This window comes from Podarcis tiliguerta (assembly GCF_965153285.1).
Source record: "Podarcis tiliguerta genome assembly, chromosome: 9".
NCBI classification, from domain to species: domain Eukaryota; kingdom Metazoa; phylum Chordata; class Lepidosauria; order Squamata; family Lacertidae; genus Podarcis; species Podarcis tiliguerta.
In genome coordinates this window covers 945407-957811 of record NC_139542.1, presented here as the reverse complement: position 1 = coordinate 957811, position 12405 = coordinate 945407, and the positions used below count along the sequence as shown (strand labels likewise).

The 12405-nt window shown below is 55.2% G+C and overlaps 1 protein-coding gene across 3 annotated transcripts in view; it reads right to left on the bottom strand.

Moving 5' to 3' along the window:
• Nucleotides 1-4691: 4691 nt before the first annotated feature.
• SFXN5 (sideroflexin 5) overlaps nt 4692-12405 on the bottom strand; it is an 89967-nt gene continuing 82253 nt past the window's right edge. For 2 of the 3 annotated variants that reach the window (XM_083398644.1, XM_083398645.1), the window contains one exon: nt 4692-10587. In XM_083398644.1, coding sequence (XP_083254770.1) covers nt 10510-10587 — 78 coding nt within the window. In that variant the 3' untranslated portion in view covers nt 4692-10509. The remainder of the gene's footprint in view (nt 10588-12405) is intronic. The other variant, XR_014501847.1, reaches the window with a different exon arrangement.

The following is a 12405-nucleotide window of genomic DNA, read 5'->3' as shown; positions in this document are numbered from 1 at the left end:
CCTTCCTCAGCCGGGTGCTCTGCAGGTGTTTCGGAGAGCGCCACGTTCCAGCATCCCTGCCCATCACGGCTCTGCAGGCATTGGCAGATGGAGCTGCAGCCCCAAAGACCTGGAGGGCTCCAGACTGAGGCAGGCTCTTCCAGAAAGCTCAGCGCGTCCACCACCAGCCTCCTCGTCTTCACTGGAAGCTGCGCTTTAATTGAGCAACACAGAACGGACTGAAATGCACTGGGTGATTAGTTCTCGGGTGGCCAGAAGGTGGCACTATTGCTTTTCTTGGCTCTGCTGTCAGAAAATGAAGCCCAGAGTGGGAGGGGGGCAGTGGAGGTGAGGAAAGGGGAGGTTGTGGGTATGCATTCCTATTATCATTATTATTTATTTTATTTTATTAATTAACCTGCCCTTCACTCTAAGGTCCCAAGGTAGTTTACACCATTAAACCACCATATTCAAAACAGTTTCAATCCCAGGAAAAAGGGGAGTCCTAAAAATATGGCAAGTCTTCAAACGTGGGGGGCCACTTTAGCTTCAAACTGCATTTGGGAGACCCCCCCCTCTCTCCTTCCTTCCTTCCTTCCTTCCTTCCTTCCTTCCTTCCTTCCTTCCTTCCTTCCTTCCTTCCTTCCTTCCTTTTGTGCTGTTGAGAACCAGCAGCTGAAGACCCCCATGTCAAGGGGAGTGAGCAGAGCCAGCCTCTTGTCCTGGCAGAAAGGGACGTGTTCCTCTGGCCAGCCTGAGTTTCATGGGGAGGGACCTGGGCTCATGTCCTCCTGGATGAGCTGAGAATGCAATCCAGGATGGCCTCAGGCCAGGGCAAGGGCCAAGCTCTGGAGAGACCCCAGTGAAGAGCCTCCCAGGCCAGAAGCCTTGCTTTTTGCAAGGGGCGCATGAAGCGCAGCCGCTTGCAAAGGAACCCCTTTAAACCTGGGTGTTTTTCCTTTTTGCAGGAAATGCCTGGAGACAGTAAATCTCTGGGAGGCGATAGGAGGAGCCGGGCTCCAGTTGCAGAATAAGGCGGCAGGTTCGCGCATCCAGGCCGCCCCTGAGACAGCCTGGAGGTTTTGCCAAGGCCCTGGCAGTGGCGCTTGTGAACGAGGCGGCTTTAGGATCTGAGCTTGGGGAGGGGAATCAAAAGCCATCTTCTCTGCTCCCCTGCCAGCCCCCCTCCCTCAGTGAATCGCCCCACCCAATTCAGGTGTGGGTGGGCAGAGGGAGCAGAGCCCCCTCCCTCATGCAAGGCAGCAGTGAGCTAGTTAAACCATGGAACTCCCTCCCACTGCAGGCCAGGATGGCACCCGTCTGTCTCTGGAGACATTGGAGGAGGGGGCCTTGGGGGGGGTGTGTGAAGTTGGCAGTTTGCAGCGCCTGCTGCGGCTGTAGAGACCAATACAGGAGAGACAGGTGTTGTTGCAGCCAGGGCAGAGGGAGGCGTCCGGTTGGGCTGCTGCAGATGAACCATGTCCTTTCTTCTCTCTCTGCTCCTCTCAGCGGCCATTTCTCCTCTTCTCACTGCTCTGGATGCAAAACCCGCCTACCTGTTTTCAGGGACTGCGGTCGACTGCAAGGGATTTCCACGCGGTGGGGTCGATGTTGGCGGCCACCATGTCTCGTTTGCAGACATAGGCTCCAACCCCTAGGGACCAAGCTCCAAATATTTGAGGGGGCTAGGCCATTCAAATGGTGAGGGTGCACCCTGCCATGTGATTATGCGGGGCAGGACTTAACAGCCCCCCGTATTTTATTCAAGTTGGCGCACCTGTTTGCAGACGTCTTTGTGACGCAGTTGGCTGGCCAATGGACCTGGTGGCTGAAGCCATCTCCCTGTAGACCACACCCTTGGGGACCCTGCCATCTTCCATTCTGTGGACAAGACCAAGCCAGCTTGGTGGAACTGTGGAACTCCCTGCCACAAGAGGCAATGATGGCCACCAGCTTGGTTGGCTTTAAAAGAGGATTGGGCAAATTCATGGACGAGGACAAGAGGGCTCTGTTTTGCCTCCACGGCCAGAGGCAGCGATGCTTCTGAATACCAGTTGCTGGAAATTGCAGGAGGGGAGAATTGCTCTTGTGCTTGTGTCCTATTTGAGGGTTTCCACTGTGGGAATGGGAGGCTGGGTTACGTTTCCGAGCACAATTCAAAGTGTTGATGCTGAATTTTAAAGCCCTAAACAGCCTCGGTCCAGTATACCTGAAGGAGCGTCTCCACCCTGGACACCGGGGTCCCTCTCCCAAGCGCCTTCTGGCAGTTCCCTCATTGTGAGAAGCCAAGTTACAGGGAAGCAGGCAGAGGGCCTTCTCGGTGGTGGCACCCGCCCTGTGGAACACCCTCCCACCAGATGTCAAAGAGATAGACTACCTGACGTTTAGAAGACATCTGAAGGCAGCCCTGTTCAGTTTTTAATGACTGATGTTTTAATGTATTTTGAATCTCTGTTGGAAGCTGCCCAGAGTGGCTGGGGAAACCCAGCCTGATGGGTGGGGTACAAATAATAAATATTATTACTACTACTACTACTATCAGATGAGCCTGATCCAGCAGGCTCTCCTCACCTTCTTACAAGCTGCAGCAAGCAAGACACTTGGGGAAGGCGCTGAGCTTGCACACCATAGAATCCTAGAGTTGGAAGAGACCACAAGGGTCATCGAGTCCAACCCCCTGCCAAGCAGGAAACACCATCAGAGCACTCCTGACATATGGTTGTCAAGCCTCTGCTTAAAGACCTCCAAAGAAGGAGACTCCACCACACTCCTTGGCAGCAAATTCCACTGATGAACAGCTCTTACTGTCAGGAAGTTCTTCCTAATGTTTAGGTGGAATCTTCTTTCTTGTAGTTTGGATCCATTGCTCCGTGTCCGCTTCTCTGGAGCAGCAGAAAACAACCTTTCTCCCTCCTCTATGTGACATCCTTTTATATATTTGAACATGGCTATCATATCCCCCCTTAACCTCCTCTTCTCCAGGCTAAACATGCCCAGCTCCCTTAGCCGTTCCTCATAAGGCATCGTTTCCAGGCCTTTGACCATTTTGGTTGCCCTCCTCTGGACACGTTCCAGTTTGTCAGTGTCCTTCTTGAACTGTGGTGCCCAGAACTGGACACAGTACTCCAGGTGAGGTCTGACCAGAGCAGAATACAGTGGCACCAGCCCTGGCCCTCTCCTCCTGTTGGAGGCTGGAACTTTGAAGGCGAGGGATCCATTCCCAGAAGAGCGCCAGGGACCTGAGAGAACCCTCTGTGTCTTTCTCTAAAAGCAGGCCTCACACCGCTGAGTGGCAGGGCTCAAGAGGCGGAGGCAGTGGGTGTCCCGCGCCCCCACCTCTGACCTCAGGGAAGACGAGCTCCTCCATGGCCGCTCCTCCATTGTGCCTGGTGACAACACAAACGGCTTACGGACACAGATCCCCCACCATGGAGCAGGGATGACAGCTCCCCCTCCTCCGCTGCTCTGCCTCTTTTCAAGGCCAGGGGTCTAATGCTCCTGCCACTCATCAGGCAGGAGAGAGGCCTCCCCCCCCCCACTGAATGCAGGAACAGCTGGCGCTCTGCAGGTATGGCAGGTATGCAGAGGGCTTTCTGGTTGAGGAGGGCTTCACACCTGCGCCAGGGATTGAATGTCCAGGCCGAGGCCGCCGCCTCAAAACACATTTGCCTTCCGCCGTGCCTGGAAGTGCCCCTGGATGACGGATAAAAGGCAGGTGACACTCTGTGCGTGGGCTGGGAGGGGCAGGGACTGGCCTTCACACCAGCCTGAGAGGAGGGAGGGCCCCGCAGGTGAGGCTTGCAGAGGGAGCAGCAGGCCACAGGTGGTCCTGCCGGCAGGTGTGGCAAAATGAATCTCAGAGCATAAAGACAAACCTGCTGGATCAGGCCAAGGGGCCCCCAAATCATCCAGCCTCCTCACAGTGGCCACCCAGATGCTTCTTATGAAAAGCCTGTAAGCAAATCTGAGCCCCAGAGGCCTCTCCCTTCGGGTGGTTTCCAGCAACTGGCGCTAAGCATAGCCATTCTGGCTAGTGGGCATCGACAGCCGTCTCCTCAGTGAATTTCTCTCATTTGCCTCTTTGAAAAACCATCTAGGTCAGTGGCTGAAGGCATGGGGTGGGGTAGCAGCCATAATAATAATAATAATAATAATAATAATAATAATAATAATAATAATAATAATAATAATTTATTATTTATATCCCGCCCATCTGGCTGGGTTTCACCAGCCACTCTGGGCAGCTCCCAACAGAATATTAAAAGCACAAAAAAACTTCAAACATTAAAACCTTCCCTAAACAGGGCTGCCTTCAGATGTCTTCTGAAAGTCAGATAGTGGTTTATTTCCTTGACATCTAGTGGGAGGGCGTTCCAAAGGGCAGGTGCCACCACTGAGAAGGCCCTCTGCCTGGTTCCCTGTAGCTTTGCTTCTTGCAGTGAGGGAACCGCCAGAAGGCCCTCGGCGCTGGACCTCAGAGTCCAGGCTGAATGATGAGGGCGGAGACGCTCTTTCAGATATACTGGACCGAGGCTGCTTAGGGCTTTAAAGGTCAGCACCAACACTTTGAATTGTGCTCGGAAACATACTGGGAGCCAGTGTAGGCTCCACACCCTCCCAGAGGCACCTACCTGGCCACTTTGGCCCAGGTGGGCACATCACACACACAACCTGCGGGCAAAGAGCCACAGACCAACCAGGAGAGCAGCCGCTTAGCTGTGTCATTTTTATTCCAGACATTTAGAAGTGTTACATAAAGTGTCACGGTCAATAAATCTACTGAGGAAGTTAAAAAGACACTGTGCACACTTCCAAGTGGATTGGCATTGACAGAGGTATCTGCGCTCAGACAGTCAGGTGATCGTAGTCGCTGGAAGACGAAGTGAGTTCAGAACAGGACAAGGAAGAGCCCCCTCGCCCTCCTCCGAGTTACAATTTGCAGTTTGAGAGAGCAATAAGGTGCATTCAAATCTAGGTGCCGAGGACCACCGAAGGCCCCCCAGAAGGAAGCCGGGTGCCGAGGCCCAGGGAGGCTCAGGCCCTGGGCGCAAGGGCTGCCCTGGACTCTGACCACAGCCCCTGCCTGGCCAGCCAAGCCTCTTGGGGAGCTGCAGTCCGGAGCCCAGCCAGGCCCACGATTTGCCCACATAGGTGGGACCTGCCTGGCCTCTCCGTTTGATGGCTGGGCTCCTGCAAGAGCCGTGGTCCTCTCCTGCACATGGGCTGCTCCCCAAGGGCTGCCGGCACCCATGCGCCATGTTCCTGAGAACACTGTGGCCAGGAATGGGCAATGCAGGAAAAGGGCCACAAGCCAAGGGGGTGGGGGTGTTTGAGATGCCCCCACTCCCAAGCCCTCTGGCACACGGCTTCGTGATGAGCTCCAGGAAAAGAATTCAATGGGTGGGAAACAAAGGAAGAACCTGCCCCTCCCACCCCCACCCCCCACCCTGGATCCGTGGCTCCTGCGTAACCCTGAGATTAGTGGCCCTTTGGGGGCAGTCAGAACTTACACAGGCATTCCGGGGCTGCCTCTTGGCTCCCCTTTTCATGCAATCCCATGATAAATGGGTTTTTGTTTCCTTCAAATGAAAAGGTTACGTTTTGGTTCCATGCCAAATGGTACCTGAATGGGTCAAGGAAAGGGATTCCTCCAGGAAGGAGGCGAGAGCCGCTGCGTCCAAGGCCCCAGGCGCAGATTCACAAGGGGGCCCCCCCTCCGCCGCTGCCCAAATACACTTCCATAGCAGAAGGGGGTGCGCATGATGCTCAGCACCATTCCTGCAGGCTGGCCTCCACCCCACCCTTGGGCTCCCCTGCAAGATGCCAGGAAGTCAGCTCTGGGGAGCCTGGCCTGGGCCTCCCCCATGTGGAGGAAGGAGCAAAGGACCCCCCCCCAGGGGGCAGGCAGGCAGATATTCTGGCTGGGGAGGGGGCTGGCTTCTCCGCACACATCCTGCCCACGCACAGCCTCCGGAGAGAACTGGCTGAAGGTCAACCTCCCCCCCCCCCCAGTGCCAATGGTGGGGGGCCTTCGTGGGAGGGTGGGCAAGAGGGGAAGCCTCTCCCCACAGATCTCCTCCTGGACGTGGATAATAGAATCAAGGCGCAGAAGAGTTGTGGTGTGTTTGTCGCAAGGGCCATCTAGCCTCCCACGAAGGAGAGTCCACCATCTTCCAAGGCGGGTCTGCTCCACTGTTGACCGGCATTTACCGTCAGAAAGTTATTCCTACTGCTTAGTTGGACCCTCCTTTCATAGAAACTTAAGAGTTGAGGGGACCTCAAGGGTCCTCTAGTCCACCCCCCTGCAATGCAGGAATCTCGGCAAAAGCATCTCTGGCAGGTGCCCCCCCCCCCAACCTCTGCTTAAAGAGGCCGCCTCCTTCTGAGGGAGTCTCTCTCTCAGTCAAGCAGCTCTTGCCCTCAGAAAGTTCTTCCCGGTGTTTAGTTGGAATCTCCTTCCTTGCAATTTGGCAAATCTAACTCACTTAAGCTGGAATGGCAAAGGTTTTTGGGGCACCCCCCCGGGACCCTGGCAGGCCTCTCCTCCTCCTCCTCCTCCTCCTTCACCCAACCCTTTGCTGCCTCTTCCTGCTGCAATGCCGTCCTCATTATTTCTTAATTAACATACCCAAGAAATCAATTAGCTGCTCAGTTCTAATTAAAAGCTAAGAGGGATGATCATCTCATTATTAGGGGCTGCGGAGGTGAGCAACCCACCCTGGCGGGGGCTCCTCCCCTCCCCCGTCTCCCCAATTATGGGAAATGATAAAACACCAAACGCCGCCGACGCCGTCCCAAGATCACAGGCTCCCCTTTGTACCTTTGGGGAGGCGGAAAAATTAATTAGCCTTTAGGCGGACGGCTGTGGGCTTTTGCTCAGGCTTCGCTCGGTGCCCCGGCTGAGGGAAGCGGAGGTTTGCTTGCTCTCCAAGAGGGAAGGGGGAGTGAAACAGCCCATGAAGGCAGGAAGGGGGCCAGATGAGGCAGGATCAGGGCCTCCTCTGGCCAAGGGGTCCAGCAGGGGAAAGGGGGCTACTCCACAGCAGAAAACGCTCATCAGGATGGGGTCCATTCCAACGAGAGCTGTGGGATTCACAGGTGCCCCTTTCAAGAAGCGCCTGAGACTTCACCAGTTGGGTGGGTGGGAGACAGGAAGGGACTGTGTCGCTCAGCGGCAGAGCCCTGGCTTGGCATGAAGAAGGTCCTGGGTTCATTCCCTCTGCCAGTCAGTGCAGAGCAGGCAACTCTGAGCTCAAGGGACCAACGGCCTCATTCAGTGGGAGGCAGATCCCTCTGATCCTAGGGGATTTCAAGGCCCCCATCCTGACAGCCCCCCATGGAGGCACGGCTGGGAGGGCAGCAGGCGATTTGCCTAGGACAAAAACCTACGTATCTGTGATGCCTGCATTGCAGGGGTTGGACTAGATGTCCCTTGGGGTCCCTTCCAATTCCACCATTCTAGGATTTCCTGCATTTCAACCTGCTGAGATTTCAAAGCATAGTAACATCTGGCTCAGGCCTTCCAAAACGGGTGCTCCTACCTCCTGGGCCGCAGTGGGATGCCTTGGGGGGGTTACTAAGAGGTAAGGGGGGGCAGAATGGGGGCACTGGAGGTGTGAATGATTATGAGGCTTTGAAAAGCTGGTATCACTGGATCAAGTTCATCTGCTTTGCTGAATTAATTAAACTAAGTAGTTTTAATTAGATTTTGAATAAATGTGCAGCTAATTGCAATTGTTTTGAATTTTATGGTGTTATGAAGGAGCCTAAGGAGAGCCCGCAGGATCAGGCCAAAGGCCCATCTAGTCTGGTTCTCACAGTGGCCAATCCCACAGGCAGGATTCTCAGCTGCCGCAGGCTCACTTCTAAAGTGCTCAGAGGTCTTCAGACCTGCAGACATACACAGGAAAGGGTAGCCTACTCTTTGTAAAAGTGAGCTATTTTGAGGATCTGTGCGCCATCCTCTGCATGACTCACAACCTACACCCCTGTTTGGGTCACATGAGACTGAGGCTCCCTGAAATGGCTGACATCTCTCACGAAAGGCGGCTGCTTCCCCAGCCTGCCCTGGAAGCCAAGCAATCTGACCCTCTTAATGCTTTTGGAACAAGGAATCTGAAAGAGACCCCCGGATTCGTTCCACTCCCAGACTAGCGCCTCGTGGTTCTCACCTGCGAGGAACATAGAGAGTCACAGGGTTGCAGAGGATCCTCAGGGCCACCTGGCCCAACCCCAGAGAGGGGCTGTGGGTGCCCCCTCTTCCTTCCTCCTAGGAACCAGGCATGGGGTTCAAACTTCAAGGAATCTAGGAAGAGCGAGGGAATTGGCTGCACATCAGCAGAGGAGGTCCCTGGCAGGGGCTGGGTGACCCGGCCCCCTCTCCAGCGGTGGGGGTGGGGGGAGTCCTCCAGGCAACCGCTCAGCACACAGTGTGTGCGCACCCACCGAACTCCCATCTCAGTGTCTGTTTGGCTGTGTGCGCTGCCTCTTCCATGGTGCAAAATCCAATACAGTGGTACCTCGGGATGCGAACAGGATCTGTTCCGGAGCCTCGTTCGCATCCTGAATAGAACGTAAGATGCGGTGGCGCATCTGTATGTGCGCAGGTCACGTTTTGCCGCTTCCGCGCATGCATGTGACATCATATTGAGCGTCTGCGCATGCGGCGAAACCGTTGTCGCGGAGCGCAACCCGAAAGCGCTCAACCTGAAGCACATTGAACCCGAGGTATGACTGTACAGTGGTACCTCGGGTTACAGACACTTCAGGTTACAGACTCCAGTAACCCAGAAATAGTACCTTGGGTTAAGAACAGCTTCAGGTTAAGAATGGACCTCCAGAACAAATTAAATTCTTAACCCAAGGTACCACTGTATATTCCTCTTCCTTCTACTTCCTTGCACACAAAGGCTTCCTCCCTGCTTCCCAACCCTTTCCAGGGGTCAAAACAGGCCCTACAGCTTGGGAATGACCCCTCCACCGCTTGCGGCCTGCTTTGGGCCAAACACTGCAGACTGGCACCCTGTGCCTGGGGTCACCAGGTTCTCTCTGGGGGTGCAAATCTACGGAGCGCTGCCAACGGAAACCCTGGGCTTAGTTCCGCCACATTAGAATAATAGAATTGCAGAATTGGGAGGGACCTCAAGGCTCAACTAGTCCAACCCCCTGCAATGCAGGAATCTCAGAACCCCTGCTTAAAAATCTCCAAGGAAGGAGCGTCCAAGGGAGTCTGTTCCACTGTTAAATGATGCTCCCCTCCAGAAAGTTCTTCACTAGGGTTATTATTCCAGCCGAGTTTGTTTCCTTCTCCAGCAGAGAGCCCCCGTTTGAAGTTTGCCTCCTCCTCTGGGCTACCCAGTGACCCTCCCTGCTGATGGCTGCCACCTACCCTTCCCTCTTGCCTCTTGAAGAACACCTGCCCTGCCTGCCCTCCCTTTATGGCACTGCCCGGGGCATCTGGGGCTGAAGCAGCGAGAGAAGCAGGACTGGTGGGAAGAGAGGGAGTGACAGTGGCTGAGCAGCGCCCCCCAGCACCTCCACCACTGCCAAGTGGGGAAGAAGGCCGGGCGAGCTCATTGTGTAGGCAGAGCCCCGCACGATGGCAGCGCATCGGGCACCCAAGAGACCGGGCAGGGAGTTGGCAGCCAGCCGGAAAGCTCCCCCCAACCCACGATGGGGAGTGTGCAACCTGCAAACAGTGCTATTTGCTACCTCCTCCCGGTGGGTGAGAAGAGGCCACGATCCGTGGAGACCCACCACAGGAGCTTCACACATTCCGACCAACCAAGTGACGGCTGCAATTAGAGCAGGGCAAATTTAACTTGCGAGCTCGCCCACTGGAGAGATATATATGTGGTGGAGTGTGGCGGCAGTCCTCAGGCCAGTGGGGACGGGTGGGGGGGGGGCGCGGGTGCTGCGTGTCAGCTACGACCTTGGCCGCGTTATTTGTTTAGAATCAAAGCGAGTGCTGCGGATCTAAGATTGATTCTGTGCACATCGACTGGTGCAAGAGTGACACTGAATCGAAAGAGTACGATTATCAAGACGCCCTACCTACCTAATTCTTCTAAGTCATGCGCCGGGGGCTGAATGCTGTGCAGAACCGAACGGAGCGGAGGAGGCTGAGCTCCTCAGGCTGGGAGGCGAAAGTGCCGTGGAGAAGAGAGGTCGACGGTCGCACGGGAGCTGAGCGGAGCCACGGAAAGGGGCCACGACTATCCCCTCCGCTGAGGATTCTGGATATTGGCTCTCGGCTCCTTCCCTCCCTCCCTGGCGCTCCTTCCTTTGTGATGTTACTGTCGCTAATTTAAAACTTTAAATATTAATCTTTTCAACCGACGTGAGACGCCGGGTCTCTGAAAGTGTTAATTTACGCTCAGCTCTTGGCGGTGGGAAGATGCTACGAGGCCCTCCAGCTCTTTCCTTCTATTGTCTTAGTCATCTTCCCTCCCTCCTCCCCTCCATCCGTAGTCTTCCTCGCTCTCCTTTCCACGCCTCTCCGTCTCCCAGGCCCGGCAGCTCCACTTCCGCTTACAACCCTTTGTTGTAGACCAGGGTCTCGCTGGTGGTGGCCCGGGCGATTTCGGGCTCCAGGCGCGACGTCTCAATCTGCCAAAGGGGGAGGGAGAAAAAACACAGGCAGGTCAAGAGGAGCAGATCAGCACACAGGAACATGAAGAGAGAGGCTGCTGGATGAGGCCAAGGCCCTCCATCCAGCCCAGCATCCTGTTCGCACAGTGGCCAACAAGAATGCAGAATCGTAGAGTTGTAAGGGCCCCCAAGGGTCATCCAGTCCAATCCCCTGCAAGGCAGAAATCTCAAGTGAAGCATCCATGACAGATGGGCATCCGACCTCTGCTTAAAAACCTCCACGGAAGGAGACTCCCCCCCCTTCCCCCCCCCCACTGCTGAAAGGCTCTTAATGTCGGAAAGTTTTTCCTGATGTTGAGTCGGAATCTCCTTCCTTATAACTGGCCACAGGTGCCTATGGGGATCCTGCTGTCGGAATCTGCGTTCGACCAACCAACTCTTCCAGAATTGCCCTCCGACGATAATTAACGACCTGAGCCTTTGATGAGACTCCAAGCACGTTCCCCATTCCGCAGAGCATCCAGCACACGGAAGAGACGAGAAGTTTGAGCTACATTGCTAGGTTTTATTGCTAACTACGCAGACAGAAAAGAAAATACATCCTCTCTCTGTGAGAGCAGAGAGCAACTGAAAAACAAAGGAACAGGAAACCAGTAACGTCACCTCCGTCTCCTGTCTTCCGTGAGACTTCCAACAGCCTGGAATCTCTGGAATGCAAAACAGAGTCTTGTGACTCCAGCACTGCACAGAAACCAACACCTGCAACTGGGATCTGATCACAAGAGCCCTCTCTGTCCCATGGCTTCCAGAAATGGCATTTGGAAGCATGGCTGCCTCCAGCCATGGGGCAGAGCAGAGCCATTGTGGAGGAGGGCTGCCAGATGTTGGACATTTAGTGTTGCCAGTCCCATGGCACCCTCTCTCCCAGCAGAGACAAGGAAGGAGGGGAGCTGAATACAGTAGGGCTGCCCAGCAACTGTGAATCTGTTGCTGCCTCCACCTCCACCTCCTCCTTCTCAGCTGCCTGCCCTGTGTCTACAGTACTTTCTGCCTCTTCTTCCTCTCTCTCACTCTAGCCTGTTGCTTGTTCAGCACCCAGCCATTCTGCCCTGCTTCCTCCTCTGGCCTGTCCTCCGTGTCCCAGCACCAGCCCCCTGGCTCTGAGCCTTCCTCTTCTGAGGCTTCCCTCGGGGGGTCCCCGGCTGGAACCTCCCAGCATTCCTCCTCATCCGAGAGGCCAGCCCAACATTTAAATGAGTAGATGGAGACAGGCATTCGAGACGCGTGGAAGCCAGGATGTCAAGCAACCCTCAGCTCCTTGGTGAATTCAGGGCAAGCAAGGGAACAACAACTCTCACTCCAAGGTTGGCGGAGGAGACCAGAAGTGGCACATCAACCCTCAAGCGAGGAACACGAGAGGCAAGAACAACTTAGACATCATTGACTCTGCAGTGGAAAAGGCCCCGCCAGTTGCAGGCAAGCTAATTACCCAGCGATTGTCTAGGAGCAGATGGCCCATTTGAACCTCCCATCTGGGACTATCAGCAGGCTTTTCCTGAGACCCGGATTATAGCAGAGGCCCTTGCAAGACAGCAGCTCCTCAGCAAATAACACAAGGAGGCAGCTGCACATGACTGGGCCTCCTCTGTCACCTCCCCAGATGCCAAAAGGACCCCTTCCCCTGGCCTGGCACCAAACGCCACTCTGCACAGACCACTGTCTTGGTTTGGCTGAGTTCTGGGGGTGACGTGAGAGGTTTGGACAGTGGTGTTTGTCTCAGAGACCCTCCAGCAATGGAGCATCGGGAGGGCACAACAGAGGAGGAGGATGAGCCAA